Below are 17,864 nucleotides of genomic sequence, written 5' to 3' on the forward strand. Positions count from 1 at the left end.
CATTATCTGTGGCCCGCGTCGCATTCGGAGAGGAATCAAAAAATTGCTTTTCGTGTTGTTTCGTCATAAAATTGACCAAAATATCTTTTGACATATTGTTGTATCATTAATGTCACTGAATTGACTAGTGTTATGGCTTGCTGAGGCAACTAGCGAAGTTAAACGAGCGAAGTTCTTGGCACTATTGTGGCCCGCGAACAATGCAAAAGTAATTTTGTGGCCCGCGGAGCTGCCAACCTTGGACCACCCTGATATATAACATCTCTTATCAGTATGTAATCTAATCTTTTCCTCAGTAAATAAACTACTATCAGCTGATGTCATCGACCATTTCCATAACAAATTACATATCTTTGTTTTGTTATCAATATGTTATCTTATCTTCAGGGATCAACCCATTATCAGCCGATATCTTCAACGTCTCTCCATAACAACTTACAACAAATGCAACAAGCCGCCATGATAAGCCATCTTCCAGTAATATTTTTTTGTTGTTGTTGTTTAAGTTGTTGTTGTTGTTGGTGGCGAACCATTTTTTAATCGCCCTGTTGTTATGGTGAAATTAAAACGATGATTCGTCACCCGCGTACTCGGTTTATCATACCCTGTGTGATGTGGGGGCGTGGGACCCTATATCTACGTTGCCAAACGCGCCTCACTGAAGTGTTGAAATAAATCATATCCGATAATAATATAGGATGACCATAACGTCCTAAAATTTTTTAACCATATATCGTTTTGGCCCACACAGATGTGATGAATGAAGAAAAAATAAACAATTTCTGATTCAACCTGGTTAAGATATATTGAGAACTGACTTCATAACAAAATTGAAATTGTAAAGGAACTTTATGGACAACCTATATTTCATAACAATTTAAATCCTTGGAGAGGATATGTAAAAAACATCTTGTGGAACTCCTTTTTTTGTTTGTTCAGGATTACTCACTGATGGGTGGCATGAGTTCGTACAACAGCCTCTCTCATCATCCTGTCGCATACAACACACAACAACAAAGAGATTTCCAGACTTCCCTGTTTGTTCAAACTACTGTTGTCACACAGACAGGTACTTTTTATTTTTTATTTCTTCGCTCCAATTATGCTTAAAATAGCATCGAGCCAAGTGTTAAGAATACGCACCTTAATAATAATACGATTAATTAATACGAGAATACGATTAATTAATACGATAATTAATACGATTACCTTAATAAATAATTATGTGCGAGAGGATTGCCGGACTGCTAGACTTCCAGACCTGTCTGTTTGCCCACAGACTGTTGTAACACAGACAGGTATCTTTGAACTTTTTAATGAACTTTTTGAATGTTATGGGGCCGTCCCACACCCCAGCCGGGGTTATTGGGGCTAATTACACTGCCATTGCTCCCCCTAATCAGCGAGTCCGCACAGATGAATTTTCATCAAGTATGGGGTATATGACATCACAATTTGCGCCCAAAAACATGAGTTACCCCCAAAAACATCCGACGTCCCAGCCCCAACAAGATTCCTCCCCAATGGGGGGAAATATGAAAATGCCCCTTTATCAACAGCAACAAGTTTTTATCACGTCTCTCTTTGGTCCATTTATACTAAAAATTTCGGCGATGTGGTGCATCGTGCTAAGCGTTAGAAATACACTCGTCACCGCACTTTTGATTAATCTTCATGGAATGACTATGTGCGAAGGATCGCTGGACTCTTTGCCGGTGTAATGTGGTTCAGGTTACCGCTAAACTTCCAGAATTTGCTGTTTGTCCAAACGACTGTTGTCATACAGACTGGAAGTTAGAAAATGTCTCTATGTTGAAAGAAATTTTGACACTGACGCTATTTTTGAACTTGTGTGAAAACCAAATTTTGATGGTACTCCCGTAGTGTGTTTACCAGGCAGTGTTCCCTTTAAAGTGTTGGCGTGTGCGCGCGAACACAGCTTTCAGAGGCTGCGCACACGCATGGATTTTCTACGCACAGACGTATTTCGATGTAATGTAACAATGTTCTCGGTTGGCAGGTTGAGAAAGTTTGTTGTTGGCCCACCCATTACCCGGTTAGAACGCCAAAATTTCTTCATTGGTTTTTGCACAAATATTAGTCATTTCCAAAAAAGTGCGCACACATGCTACAAAAATTAGAGGGAACATTGGTACCAGGTTAGGGTTAGGGTCGATTTTCCTTTTTTTAGTTTCGTTACTAGTTCAGGGACTGTCTGTGTTAGCCAAGTGAATATACCCCCTGTCCATGGGTTTCGGTTTCTTTACGCAACTTGATGTGAAATAGGCGAACAAAATTAGTTACCTAAATATTGGTACACACACTTCTGGAGCGCCATTTTGATAACATAGACTTTCTATTTGATTCAGTGTTTCCAAAAACATGCTAAACATACCTATACCATCATACTAACTGATTCACCTCTTTATATTTCTTTTTTTTTTTGCAGTCAAAGCTCCTCCTCTGAACACAATCGCTCTGAAGCCTCAATCTCATACGATGAGCAACAGGACACCATATGGAGCTCAAGGTACATACATGAAAGACATTTTTGAATACACTAGATCAGTGGCTACCAAACTTTCGAGTCGGGACCTACTATTTATTACCACAGCGTATGGCGACCCACAACAAAGTATCTTTGTTGGTTCTATTTTCTTTTGTTTTTTATGACATAACACAGAACACAGCAATGTCTAATCATCGCAAAACTACCGTGTTTCCTCGAAAATAAGACCTGGCCTGAAAATAAGACCTAATTTGAATTTTAAAAATGATTTTAATTAAACCCTACCCTTAAAATTTATTAAAAAATGTGTGGGAGAGGAAAGGTTCAATGACCTGAGGTAAGGTGAAGATCACACCACTATTCAAGATTGTGTGATGTCACAATCGCAATTATGATATTTTTCACTTGATTTTTGTATAAACAATGGATGTCGGTTTCTATATGATGTTTATTAAAAAATCTCGTGATTTTCTACAATGTAATTTTATTTTTGATAAATGAACACAAAAGACATCTTCCAAAAAAAACATAGTGTTATTCTGCAAGAGAAAATAAATCTAAATCCTGTCTAAATTTCGGGGAAACACGGTAGGGAAGTGCTGTACAGTGTACAAAACTGCTATGCGTAAAAAAGCCACATGGTCACTCTTTGTGTAGCAAATTTTTGTTCCTTTGGGAAGATCGTAAAAAGGAAACTTTCACAGATTAGAATTTAAATTCAATTTGATTTATTCCGTTTTTTTTTTTGAAGATTTACGTATTCGAGTCGCCACCAATCCTAATAACCGGTATATTTACTCAAAGCTTTCTACATCTTTTCACAACTCACTATGGCCCTTTAGTTTGAAATCAAGAGGATATATGTCATTTTCTTGAATATGAATATCCTTCTTAAGTTTTTCCCTTCTGAGTTAAACATCTCAAATTTATTATTTCCAGGCATTGGACTGAATATGGCTCACCGCTCACTACAAAACACTGTTGTCACGGCAGCAGGTAGTCTCTCACCAGTCGCTACGCCAGTTTACTTGCCAGCTTTGAGCTCAACACCACATCAGCGATCAGCCGGCTCTTTCCATAGCCATCCTGGCCAGGTTTCAGGCTTCTATGCTACACAGGCTCAGCCTTCAAGTCAGCAGCAGCAAGCCAGACAGGCTTCGTATCAGCAGCAGGCTCAGTATCAGGTATGCTTCTCACCTGAAATATTTTAAAATTTTGGAACTTTCAATTTTAAAATATGTTCAACCATTGTACTCTGTTGAGTGTGGGCCTTCATATGTTTAGCGTCTGTGTACCTACAGTATATACATAAAAAAACATAAAAGCACAGTTTAAAACTTTCAAATTTTCCTAACTGAGGGGTCAGCCTATACGACGCATAACTAGTAAAAAGTAAAACAACAATAATGGTTATCATTTTCATAAATTCTCTTCTGCAACCATTTGATGTGATAGGTGTGTAACTTCTGCTGTCTTTGCTTTCTAATTAAGCGAATTTGATAAGTATCTGACTCCAAAACAGAATATATAGTAGGTTACGTGTTCAAATTGAGATATCTGTTAATTTTATATAACAGTAAGGATCTGACCAATTTGCCTGTAAAGATTTTTATTTCCACGGATAATATATCACAATAAATTTACTTACAATAAAACACACTCACAATCGTGAAAACCAAGTCGGTGATGAATTAGCATTGTTGTATCGAACGAATTGAAATAGAAAAGCCGTGAAAACCACGATCAAATGTCTATTTAAATGGTAACATCTTTTTCATCTCGCTCGCCAAAAACGGTACCTTTCTTTATTATCCAAAAATCTCGTTTCCCACGGAGCAATTTTTGCTCATATCTAGAATGTTCGGTACCCTTCTTACAATAATTACACTTGTTTATAGGTTACCTGACATGGGAAATATCCATTTTCTCATACACGAGAAAGATCTAGACTCAATATTTCGAATGATCTAGAACGATCTCTTCAATATTTCGGTTGTTTATGGGTCACCCGACATGGGAAAATATCCATTTTCTCATACACGAGAAAGACTAGAAAGATCTCTTCAATATTTCGATTACGTCAATTATAATATAGAATTTGACTTCCATTATCCAAATTATTGGTTAATTTGTTACAGGTGCAAACGGTTAATTACGATTTATAGGGTCGACTTATATGCAATTTTTTATAGATTTATCGATTTAGAAGATCAGCTTTCATGCAAGGATATACAATACCTTAAGATTTTTATGCTTAAAAGTTTTTTTCTAATTATGTAAAATTGTCTAGCTATTCACAACATGCAGTGCAATTTGGTGTCCTGACTAAATTTTAATTATTTTACTACAGCCAATGATGCCGGGGATGAATAAAGCTCCATCTCCTTCACCTTTGACCTCTGGTAGCCATGACAGCGTGATGGGGTCATCCGGAAATGTTATGGGGCCGTCCCACACCCCAGCCGGGGTTATTGGGGCTAATTACACTGCCATTGCTCCCCCCAATCAGCGAGTCCGCACAGATGAATTTTCACCAAGTATGGGGTATATGACATCACAATTTGTGCCCAAAAACATGAGTTATCCCCAAAAACATCCGACGTCCCAGCCCCAACAAGATTCCTCCCCAATGGGGGGAAATATGAAAATGCCCCTTTATCAACAGCAACAAATGGGGTACATGATGGGAAAAGCCCCAGTATCCCAATCTTCAACTTATGGGGGGTTGCAACAACAACAAAAGCCCCCTACACCAGTGAACCCCGGTAGTATGACCCCAACAAGCCAACCGGGAATGAAATACACCCCGTTTTCACAACCTCAACCCACGATGAAAACATTTGCCGCAGTAGATCAAGCGGAACGCTCGAAACAACAACAGATGACGCAATTGCAATATCGTCAAAATCAAATTCATGGAATACTGTCTCGACCATATGCTGGTTCAGGTTGGTTACGCATGGTTTTGCTAGTTATTAGATTGGTTGTATAAGACTGGTTACTGCTGGTTTTACTGGTTTCAATTTGGTTATGTATGGTTGCATACATATATGGTATTATTGGGTCAGGTTGGTTACGCATGGTTTTACTAGTTATTAGATTGGTTGTATAAGACTGGTTACTGATGGTTTTACTGGTTTCAATTTGGTTATGCATGGTTACATACATATATGGTATTAATGGGTCAGGTTGGTTCAGTATGGTTTTACTGGTTTTTAGGTTGGTTGTATAGAACTGGTCACTGCTTGTTTTATTGGTTTCAATTTGGTAATGTATGGTTACATACATATATGGTTTTAATGGGTCAGGTTGGTTCAGCATGGTTTTACTGGTTATTAGGTTGGTTGTATAAGACTGGTTTCTGATGATGGTTTGGTTTTAACAGTTACAGTTGGTTGTGTATGGTTTTACTGGTTTATTAAAGTTGGTATGTATGGTTTTACTGTCTCAGGTTAGTCATATATAATTGAATGTGTTCCACGAGATAGAAAGTAGCCTGAATATTCATATGTAAAGCAGAATCGTAGAATAAAAAACTTTTTAGACCAGTGGTTCATCTTTTTAGAATTTGTCAGTATCGTGCCCCACCTCAAAAATAACTAGCTAACAATAAGGTACAAATAACAGATAATAAAGCGAAAATATGTTTTTTTTCAAAAAATAAAAAACACGTTAATAATATGTGGATCGTAAATTAATGAATTAAATGAAGTTTTAAATGTAAATATCCAGAATAAGGCAGGCAAGATCAAATCTAACAATTATTTTTATTTTTAATTAGCTTCATAGCCCCCTCAAAAAATTGTCTACCCCCCTTGTGGGGCATCCCCCACCGTTTGAGAACTTTAGACATAGGCACCCTAATCATATATTCAAACTTTTAATTGCAATTTTTCATTTTCAACAGATATGCAGAGTCCATCCATGACAGGGCCATCAAACTACCCCCAATCTCGGGGCGCAGAATCTGGCCCCATGCCCCCACAAGCCGCCGGAAACATGCCCCCTCCATTTAACCCCATGGGTCAACGGGCTTCAATGATGACATCACAATGGGGGGGACCAATGCAAGCGGGGAAACCTCCACAACAAATGGGGCCTAACATGGGAATGGTCCGACCCCCCATGGATATGATGGGGAAGCCCCAAAGAATGATGAACCCTCAACAAAGATTCATGTCTTACCAGGTGAGGTTGTACATAAGCTGGAAAAAATAAAAAAAATCTATAAATGTATTTTTATTATGTTTAAAATGTATTGATTATTAAAAATTAGATCTCAAAGTATATTTATGATTTTAGAAAAAAATTTTGAATCATTTTATTCGATATTTGAATTTTTTTTTATGATTTATAATTTAGTTTAATATATTAAATTAATATATATAAACAATTTTTGCAGGGAATGCCCCAACAAAATATGGGAGGAGGAGGCCCCACACGTCCAGGAATGCAGTTCAGACCCCAAAGAATGCAACAACCTGGCCAACAGAGTAAGTGTTAGTTTTAGATAGAATGTTAGCGTCCTTCTTCACCAAAACTCAATATATGTATCCGATTTATTCAGCGCGAGCTTGCTGAACGCAATCGGCATTAAATCAGTGTTGCGGCGTAAATCAGCAATATGTTTTATAAAACAATCGGACCTCCTGAAGTATCCGCACCAAGATGGCGCACAACCTGAACTCAGGTTGTGTACCAGGTTAGGGTTCAGGTTGTACGACATCTTGGTGCGCATACTTCAGGAGTACCAAACAATCATCATAGATTAGAAAGAAAATTGGAAAACAAATATATCCACTACTGAAAAGCTTCGGCGCTCCCGTTGTATGTGAACCAAGATGGCGGACACCGGAACGTGGTATGCGTACCAGGTTAGGGTTAGGCCGTAATTTTTTTCAAATTTTCAAATTTAGTTCCATTATGAGTTCGGGGACCAGCCAAGTGACTCCTGTAGTATTTGTACCTGAAATTATGACCTAACCCTAACCTGGTACACATACTGCGTTCCGTTGTCCGCCATCTTGGTTCACGTACTACACGAGTACCTTTAGGAGACCCTTTCATTTCTAACTGATCAGAATTTCGAAGCAATTACTTGAGTACTTGTTTTTCATCTAAACTAGGCGTGTGCAACTTTTCATACAAGAGGGTTAGATAGAGATAACTGGGTGAAACCGCACGCCACGCTCCTATTTAACACAGGCTTTCTAGTAGCTGCATGCACAAAAATTGTGGTTATTGATCTTTCGATATGCTTTGTTCGCTTCGCGCAAGCTAGCTGTTAGGGCATTGTCATGTCATAGGCATAGATAATAAATTGGGAATCAGGTATAGACTTTGCAACGCAAAAGGATGGGAATTACTAAATTGAAAACTCGTTTCGCGGGCTGCAAGTCATTCAAAATTGTCGCTTTTCCGCGAGCCGCAGAATTTTTTCTTGAGGGCCGCATTTGGCCCATGGGCCGCCGCAGATTACAAACCCCCGATCTAGACAACAACAACAATTTTTCAAAGCGGTTCATGCAGAGCACTTAATGTTGAATAAAACAAAATTTAAAATATTCAAAACCATAGCCTTTTAGGAGGCGCTTCTATTTTTCAGCTATTGAGAAAGTAATTTTAATCCCAATAAGAAAATTTCCCAAAACAAACACTAAATAGCAATCGAGACCGCCGACTTATCGATCATTTGCAGCGATGAAAGTTAGGGGATCCCCCAAAACAGAAACTGTGGTTTCGATTCCTTTGCTCTGACTCAATAGCGACACCACGTGTCCCATCACTAATTAATTAATAACTCGCTAATTATACGACATAATTCATCCAAAATCAATAGGCTTCTGGTCCGAGATATGATGAATGCACATGCAATTGGGAGCAGATTCAATCTCGCTTTCGCGAGATATCGCGTTCATATAACAAACACCTATCAACATACTTACCGAACCGATCAAGATCGATAAGTAATAAGTCTTATGCATTCAAATAATCCTTATTTCTTTCCAGTTACCCCACCATTTGGGGAATTCAACGCAATGAAGCCCCCACTCCCAAATTCAAATTCTAAGGGCCCAACAAGTGCTGGCCTCCACTCTTCATCACAACAATCAAAGAGCAAAGTACCCCCCATCCCCTCGCTAGTGTGTGGGGTTCAGAAAGGTTTGGATACAACAGGAAAGAAGCCCCAGTACGTACCATTGGAAGTTGTCAAGGTATGTTTTGCTGTTTGGTTGTATTAAGATGGGGATTGCAGTATTTGGTTGTATTAAGATGGTGATTGAGGTATTTGGTTATATTAAGATGGTGATTGGGTATTTGGTTGTATTAAGATGGTGATTGAAGTATTTGGTTGTATTAAGATGGTGATTGGGGTGTTTGGTTGTATTAAGATGGTGATTGAAGTATTTGGTTGTATTAAGATGATGATGGAGTATTTGGTTGTATTAAGATGGTGATTGAGGTGTTTGGTTGTATTAAGATGGTGATCGAGGTGTTTGGTTGTATTAAGATGGTGATGGAGTTTTTGGTTGTATTAAGATGGTGATGAAGTCTTTGGTTGTATTAAGATGGTGATGGAGTGTTTGGTTGTATTAAGATGGTGATTAAATGTTTGGTTGTATTAAGATGTTGATCGAGGTCTTTGGTTGTATTAAGATGTTGATCGGGGTTTTTGGTTGTATTAAGATGGTGATTGAGGTATTTGGTTGTATTAAGATGTTGATCGGGGTATTTGGTTGTATTAAGATGGTGATTGAGGTATTTGGTTGTATTAAGATGGTGATTGAAGTATTTGGTTGTATTAAGATGGTGATCGAGGTATTTGGTTGTATTAAGATGGTGATTGAGGTATTTGGTTGTATTAAGATGGTGATTGAAGTATTTGGTTGTATTAAGATGGTGATTGAGGTATTTGGTTGTATTAAGATGGTGATTGAAGTATTTGGTTGTATTAAGATGGTGATTAGGGTATTTGGTTGTATTAAGATGGTGATTGAGATGTTTGGTTGTATTAAGATGGTGATGGAGTATTTGGTTGTATTAAGATGGTGATTGGGTATTTGGTTGTATTGAGATGGTGATTGAGGTGTTTGGTTGTATTGAGATGCGATGGGGGTGTTTGGTTGTATTAAGATGGTGATGTAGTGTTTGGTTGTATTAAGATGGTGAATGGGGTTGTTGGTTGTATTAAGATGGTAATGGGGTATTTGGTTGTATTAAGAAGGTGATTGAGGTATTTGGTTGTATTAAGAAGGTGATTGAGGTATTTGGTTGTATTAAGATTGGGTTTTCTTTTGACAGGAACAACAGACTGAGGGAAGAATGAGCCTGTTATCTAGCATTTCATCATTTTTCAAAGATACCGATGGAAAACCAAAGGTTTGTGAATTTTACTTCAAATTTGGAAGGGGAATTGAATAATTTAATATACGGAATACATGCAATGTGTTTATAATTAAGCCATGCCAAACACAATAATATAATGCTCTGCTTGGTTTTCTATTTTCATGGTGTAAGACGGTAAATGAATTCCATTATTTGGCCATGAAATATAAATTGTTCAAAAAGAATATTTTTCAAATGGAAATTTTTCTCAAAATCTTATATGAATATGATTCTCTCCAAATATACCGGATGTTTTTGTTACATCTTTAGTTAAAATCTAATTATAAAAATGGAGTTATTTGCGTCATCATTTTCATAACAGACTATTATCCTTTTTTCAGGATGAAGACGCTCCTGACCCAAGAAAAATGGTGAGAATCCCCTGTGTGCTTGATAGATAATAGGTTGAAGATTATGGGTTTTTTCCCCATTTCATCCAGATTGTAATAAAATATTTAATACCAAAAAATTTCTGATTCTTCTAATAGGCATTATAGCTTCTTATATATTCTTATCTGCATGTCAAAGTGACATGTATAAAACAACAAAATGAGAATAAAAATGAGAATGACATTGGCATCCAACAGTTCCGAGCCCAAACGCTAAAATTCAAGTTCCACGGTGGGCACTAATGCCACTAATAAAACTACTAAAAAATATATCAGTGGCTACGAGCCCAGAGGCATGTAATGAGTGAACAATGCGTAATTCAATTTGGTTGACTCTTGGTCAGGCGATTCTGGTCCTTCTACAATACAGTATCTCAGATGCTTGCTCTGAGCCTGGTTCAAGGTGAAAAAAAATAACGATACCTTTCCATTTTCAGACTGATGATGACTTTGCGAATCGTCCGCGTCCTGGTCGACGTTCTCGTGCGAGTAAAAATGCAGTGGGAGGAGGAAAGTCCCACCAATCTAAACAACAAGGCTTCGGAAAGTTCGAACTTTCGAGCCAGCCATCGATAGTTACAACATCTGTCAATACCGGAATAACAAGTGGCATGGCATCTGCGACCGGTGGCATGGCATCTGTGACAGGTGGTATGGCATCTGTGACAGGGGGTATGGCATCAATGACATTGGTATCCAATACATATAATGCCACCACAAGCGCCACATTTCCAGCCCCAAATGCCACAATTTTAAGTTCAAGTGCCACGGTGGGCACAAATGCCACGGTTTCAAGCTCTAATGCCTTTTCTGGCATGAGTGGCCCTATTAAACGTACTGGACCAATAGGTGGCCCTGGGGCCATAAAAAAGGGCCCCAATGACCCCCCAAAACCGGAAGCCACAATTAAGAAGAAGACTCTTGCCGAAACCAGACCAAAGAAGGGCGAAACGATTAAAATACCGTTGACAGAATAGAAATTAAAGAAATAACTAATTTTTAAGAATTCCAAAAGGGATTCAGACATTATTTTGGGTCAAAAAACCGTATTCTGTGACCCAATTTTTTCAACAAAATTTAGAACTTGTATAATCAAGAGAATCCAATTAGAAAAACATTTTATATCGAGAAATTGCATATTTGCATAAATTGAAATCTATAAAAAAGCCCCAAATTTATGTCCTCCCCAAGAGAGTACGAGGAGGACCAAGTTGCTATGACGATAGAAAAGTAAAATCAAGATTCCATAGCAACCAATTGTTTAATAATAAGTCCCTGGAAAAAATAAGAAGGGACCATACCGGTTGTCATAGCGACGAATTGCATGACAACCATACAAATTCCCCGGTTGTCACGGCAACTATTTCCATGACAACCATTTTGAAGTAAATTATGAATCTTCTTTAAAATAAATGACCTTGAATCATGTAGTTTGACCTTGGTGACCCCCGTTTGTTTGAAATTTGTTTTTGTTGCTGAATCCTGCTGTGTTAATTCCTATATACCATCAGGAATATTGCTGTATGCGTATCTTTTTTACCCCAAAAAATACAATTTTTCGCCCCAAAAATAAAACCATAGGGCGTGTATTTATGCTGCGAATTTAATGATTTAAAAAAACAAGATTGCTGCGAACAATTCTTGTTTTTTTGCCCCAAAAAGATCACGGGCACTGCTGTTATATACTTTTAGCCCAAAAAATACCATCCTGGGCACTGCTGCAAATTTTTTGCGATTTTTTTAATCGCAATGTGTGAGTTAAAACCATTCCACACAAAAAAAATCGGCGAATAAGATCCGAGCCGAAATATTCAATATAATAAAACCCAATCCTAATGTCTTAATAAGACGCTAAAGTCGTAATATTTTCGTGTTTCACTAGGACCTGTATATATCATTTCTTATGTAATTTAGTCGTTGGTATCTTAGTTATACACGGTGAAAATTTGTAGTTTATGGTTGTTGATAAATTCCGCATGTGTGTGCGGCCACTTGTTTCTCTCTCTATTTTTTTACGCAATAGACTAGTTGGTAAAGCATCGGACGCATTTATAATGTCAACTCAGGTTAAATATCATGGGTTCAAAGTTCAGGGAGGCCCAGAATTGAAGAATTTAGTATTTTGAATATATTCTGAAATAATTTTTTTCGAATATTAAATATCGAATATATTCTGGAACAAGTCTCCACAAGAGAAATTCATCAATACAATTGTCATTTTGTATAAATCAAATCAATAAAAAAGGCCCCAAAATCATATCCTACCCGAAAAAGTTGCTACAGCGATAAAAAAAAATCAAGATTTCATTGTAACCAATTGTTTACTAATCCTTAGTCCCTGAAATAAAAATAAAGTGACCATCCCGGTTGTCATAGCGATGAGTTCTATTTATAAATATTATAGCTCCTTATGTAACAGTGACAGAAAGTAACAATAATTAATTAAAAATTTTCCTCATACAGTATTTTTTAATCCTGTTACAAAAATTATAATAAATCCATGGTGTTTTTTACAAGCAAAATTTACAGGCAACGATGTCTCAATGGTATTAGAAAAAGTTCGTCGAGGCAAAATATATACCCAACCTTCATTAGAGGTTCTTTGATTCTTTGTATAATGTTATATTTTATTGACATAAGAATTCTCTGAGAATTTTTGCTCGCCTATCTTTTTTTATAAAAATGGCGCAAAACAAAATGAACCCTTCCATCAGAGATTTTTAAAAATACGCATTTAGATCTGGACTTGTTAATTAATACTCATTGTGCACGGCGCTCTTCATCCATTCAAGTTTCTACCGTGATTAGTCTGATTAATTGCAGTTCATATTTCAATTATTTGGCCAGCCGTAGGATGCTCTTTGGGTAATTTCTGATTGAAAATATACCATTTTTAATGTAAGAATTTGAAAATTGTAAGAAAAATACTCTGTTTCCATAAGAAGAAGTTGGTTTTCATAATCGTTTCCGATTTTTAATTTTCAAATGACCCACGGCCGCACACACACTTCCAAATCCGTTTCCAGGTGCATAATAGGCTCAGTGTTCACTTCTCATTTTTGCAGGTGTAGTCAATGGGAACATTATTTCTGTGTAGAATTATTTCTGTGTGGAATTTCAGGCATGCTTTTTTTAAAACACTGTGCAAGTTTATTCAAATTAGCCATTTTTTGGCTTAAGAAAGTTAGCTTTTGGCTTGCTTTTTAGCCATTTTGGCTTCTTTTTTGCGACTTGTTCAATATAGGACTAACGTTTTATATGTGTTCTATAATTTAGTTGAAGTCAGCAGGCAGGCTATTCATCATTTTTCATCAGTGCCGGTATTTTTTCAGAGTATTTTCGGAAATTGGAATTTCTGTCGAAAAATTTTGAACCAATTCATCTTTGTGTTGTAATCATCTCGAAACTCTTCAGATCATCCAATTTCATTAAACATTTTTTGTTTGGCGCCTTTTGGACTTCAATAACTTTAGTAAGTGACTGTTTTAAATAATTGCGGCGCTTGTTGCTGCCCATTTGGAGCCATATTCTGAGCAAAAACGTAGAAACACTGCATAAAAGTGAAAATAAATAATTCCTGCCTGTTTATCATTCAAGTGATGTTTATAGTGTTATGTTGATTGGTTGATTCCGAATCTTATTATGTTCAAACAATTTATTTTCAACAAAGGGAAATCATCCCGTGGAATAACCTTATCAAGCAATAAAACTTGGAATAACAGAGTTTTGTAGTGAAAAAAAAAGTAAAATTAGTTTCGTGCCATGGACATTCGGTTAAGAAATTGGTTGAAACTGTAGCAAAAATCTTTTAATCAAAATTCATCTTACATAACAGAAAATGCATGTTTATAGTCTTTGTCCAGATCCATAGCATGAATATACCTCTTTGGAAATGTCTAAAATATTAGCCCAGTTTAACATGACATGACTCTTAGTAAGTTACTAGAGTTAAAAAAAAAGTATGATTTGATTTATTCCGGACAGAAAAATACTCTTATTTACTTCAAGATATTCATATTCAAGAAAAAATATTACAGTTATTTGTATCGTACCGGCACCTTTCAGAAAGTGCTTTCAACCAAGAAAATTTTTTTCACCCAAAATCAACTTGTTTACATTTTTCTATCATGATTTGCTGAAATATTACTCATTTTATGGTTACTGCTGTTGGATAGCCTAAGCCTGCTGAATTAATGCTTGAACCGGTACTCAAAATGTGTTCCCTGTTTACAATCTTTTTGCTGAAATTGTCATTTAACTTACTAAGCCTAAGCCTGCTGAATTTTCAGTTCACCTGCTTATTATTTGAAAACTTTTGATTGTTAACCTGTTTTTTTAATTTAATTTAAGTGCTGTAATGCAAGGCTTAGCCTAAGCCTGCTGAAAATGTTGAGCCTAGGCCTGCTCAATACTCAGTAAAGTTAGATTGCTTATTGTTTTGAAACTTTGTGTACCGGATTTTTTAAGTTATGAGATAATTCAGCCATTGACTGCTGTCATGGTAGGCTTAGCCTAAGCCTGCTTAAAACAAGCCTGAACCTGCTGGAATTCAGTTACAAGCATCTCAATTACTTTGTACATATCGTTCTTATCGACAGCCTGTGTTCTGTGTGTTTTCTTATTACTATTCTTTTTTGTATCGGCGATGCCATCTGTGACTATCTGGGACCAGACGTTAAAACTTGCTGCTCTATGCTAACATTTATGGTAACTTTTGTCATGAAGAGTAGCCAGTTATGTGTTCATTTTATCTTTTTTAATGTCAAATCGTAGGATCAGTTTTTGGTCTCTTACTTACAATTTCCCGATCTTCTACCTTCAAGAAATCTCTCTTCAATAATCGTTTTCGCTCATTGTTAAAGTCCAATTTTCCAAGTTTTTTTCCATATTCTATGGATCTATTATTAAGGGAAAATGTATGAACAATCCACAAAAAAAAAATCAGAACTAACATTTGGACAAAAGTTTAATTGGTGTACATGTATAGTCCCATATCCAGATATTTTATAATACCTCTCTTCTGGCAGTTTAAGTAAACTTGGACTACTTTACACAATTTTTTCTTTTGAGAAAAATTCACATTCAATTACTTCCCAACTAAAACAAATGAAAATGGGAAAAAGCAGAAAACTCTTGCAAGCATAGGAATATAGATTGGTATGATATAACTTGACATATCGAATACATTTCTAAATTGGGGGCAAGTTCATGTGGAAAATTACATAAACCACTATATCTTCGTGTTAATCTGAAATGAAACAAATATAAAGGACCTCCCTGCTTCACACACTTACAAAGCAAAGTTTAATGAAAAATTAACAGATAAATCTTGCTGGGCTTGGCAAATTGGAATTCTACAAGTCTATTTGACTTTTAAATTCAAGTATTTCGATTTTGTTTTGCACAAAATGTTGCTACCTATGATCTGACTTGAACAGTATATTCTGAAAAGGGTCAATATTACTGGGAATAAATGTATTTTTTGATTTCTGGTAACAAAACTTCGGCTGTTCAATTTTGCTTTTCAATTCAGAATTAGTGCACCTTTATTTCTGAATATTTAGAATTATGGCTTCGACTACGATACCGTATAAAACACCAATTCCCATTCCATAGCCAAGTAAGTCTAAAACTTTATGGAACGGTTCATTGGAATAGTTACGTAAGCGGTTTCCTAAGAATTTAATATACGACTCTGGATAGCAAAACATTGGCTGCTTGATTTTGCTTTTCAATTCAGAATTAATACACTTTTACATATACATTATTACACTCCAGAAAATTTGGAATTATTGCTCAGACTGAGATACTGTAAAAAAAACAATTCCTATTTTATAGCTTCTCGGAGAGCTTTCCGAAAGTACCCAGAACTGTTAATTGGGTTTGTTACGTACGTATCTGGTTTCCAAAATATTTAAAATAGGACCCTGGGTTTCAAAACTTAAATGCTCAATTCGGCAATTATACACCTTTATTCCGGAAAATTTGTCAAATGTCAATTCCAACTGAAAACCGATACATTTTTTGAAATATTCTGGATATGTTATATCTAAGTATATCTAAAAAATATGGCTACATTTAGTCCATACCGAAACCAGAAAAATTGGCCAATACACTGATACAACTCTAGTTTACAAAAGCGCGTATTTTTTGAAACTTTGATCTGTTCGGTATGTATTTGGTTTCCAAAGAATTCAAAATACAACCCTGGATATAAAATCTCAAGACCTAACTCAAAGAATTTGAAATCATGAATCCTATTTCATGTCATCTTTGAAGTCAAACATGAATGCCTTTCCAATACTATCGAATTTCATTTACCATATCATTGAACATTATAATGTAGCGTATTTTGAATTTTTGTCAAACTTTTTTTCTGCGAGGCCTTATAATAATGACTTAGCCTACATAAGCAAACGATACATTATAACTTGAGAGCTGTGGAGTCCGACACCATTTCTATTAAATTCTAAGCTTCTAAAAAAGCTACCTCCAACCCTAAATAAAGGAAAATTTTGATGCGAGTTTCGACTTCTGACATCAGGCTTTGATGAAGTATTTTTTGACCACAGCATTTTAGTAATGCAAGATTTTTTTCCCGAAATTTTGGGTCAAATTGATCCTTGGTTTTTGATCACAATATGTTTGCACTTTTGTTTACGCTTCAAAATTTGACTTGTTTAGGAAAAATGATTAAAGATTTAAAAGAAGCTCTTGGCACTTGTATGGTCGCACATAACTTCGATCTCCATTGCTTCATTGTGATCTTCACATGACCTTGCCTTTGGACAAATTTTCTTTATAAAGAAAAGAATCACAAGTGCTCCATCATAATTCTATATGGTTTCAGTAGTCCAGAATCACTACCGTTGGTTCGAACAAATTTCAAAAAGTAACCATGCCTCCACACTTTGAGTGAATTCTCTTTAAAAGAAGAACAAATACTAGTTGTTCACCTGCAACTTTGCTCTAAGATCTCATATTTGCTTCCAGAGAACAATCACAAGTCCTCATTATCATGAGTTTATACTGTTTCAGTAATTCAGAATCGCCTCCTTTTGAGTGAGTGTGTGTAACCGTTCATTGAGCAAATTTTTAAAAAGTAACCATGCCTCATTTTGAAAATTTCTGTTTATAAGATGAACAGCTTCTAGTGCTCTTCTCTGATCATATTAATTCTAGTTATTTTCAGTAATTCAGAACCGCCTCCATTTAATGAGTGACCTCGCTCTAAGTAAATTTTCTAAAATAATTGAAATAGCGAGTTTTTCTTCATAAAGTGCTCCATCAGAATTTTATACAGTTTCAGTAATTCAGAATCACCTCCATTGAGTGCGACCTCGCTTTCAGCAATTTTTTTCAAAAATTAATTGAATACCGATTACCGAAGTTTGCAATTGCGACCCCGTCTCCACAAAAAATTCCGAAGCTCGGATTCCGCAGCTCTGCTTGTGTTATTATGATGTAACAATTCTCCCTATTTTTGAACTTTTTGTACCGTTCTTGTTTTTCGTCTTTGTGTTTCCCGATAGCCGCCGTTACTTTTGTGATGAAACAAATACATTGGAAAATTCACACAA

At 36.2% G+C, this 17,864-nt stretch overlaps 1 protein-coding gene across 5 annotated transcripts in view; it reads left to right on the top strand.

Moving 5' to 3' along the window:
* LOC120344714 (uncharacterized) overlaps positions 1-17,864 on the top strand; it is a 79,579-nt gene extending 61,715 nt beyond the window's left edge. For 4 of the 5 annotated variants that reach the window (XM_078112903.1, XM_078112902.1, XM_078112906.1 and 1 more), the window contains 11 exons: positions 388-477; positions 940-1,069; positions 2,450-2,530; positions 3,449-3,693; positions 4,860-5,457; positions 6,417-6,697; positions 6,912-7,002; positions 8,519-8,724; positions 9,812-9,889; positions 10,237-10,266; positions 10,722-17,864. In XM_078112903.1, coding sequence (XP_077969029.1) covers positions 388-477; positions 940-1,069; positions 2,450-2,530; positions 3,449-3,693; positions 4,860-5,457; positions 6,417-6,697; positions 6,912-7,002; positions 8,519-8,724; positions 9,812-9,889; positions 10,237-10,266; positions 10,722-11,261 — 2,370 coding nt within the window. In that variant the 3' untranslated portion in view covers positions 11,262-17,864. The remainder of the gene's footprint in view (positions 1-387; positions 478-939; positions 1,070-2,449; positions 2,531-3,448; positions 3,694-4,859; positions 5,458-6,416; positions 6,698-6,911; positions 7,003-8,518; positions 8,725-9,811; positions 9,890-10,236; positions 10,267-10,721) is intronic. The other variant, XM_078112907.1, reaches the window with a different exon arrangement.

The sequence above is a fragment of the Styela clava genome, chromosome 5 (assembly GCF_964204865.1).
Source record: "Styela clava chromosome 5, kaStyClav1.hap1.2, whole genome shotgun sequence".
In the NCBI taxonomy this organism is placed as follows: Eukaryota; Metazoa; Chordata; class Ascidiacea; order Stolidobranchia; family Styelidae; genus Styela; species Styela clava.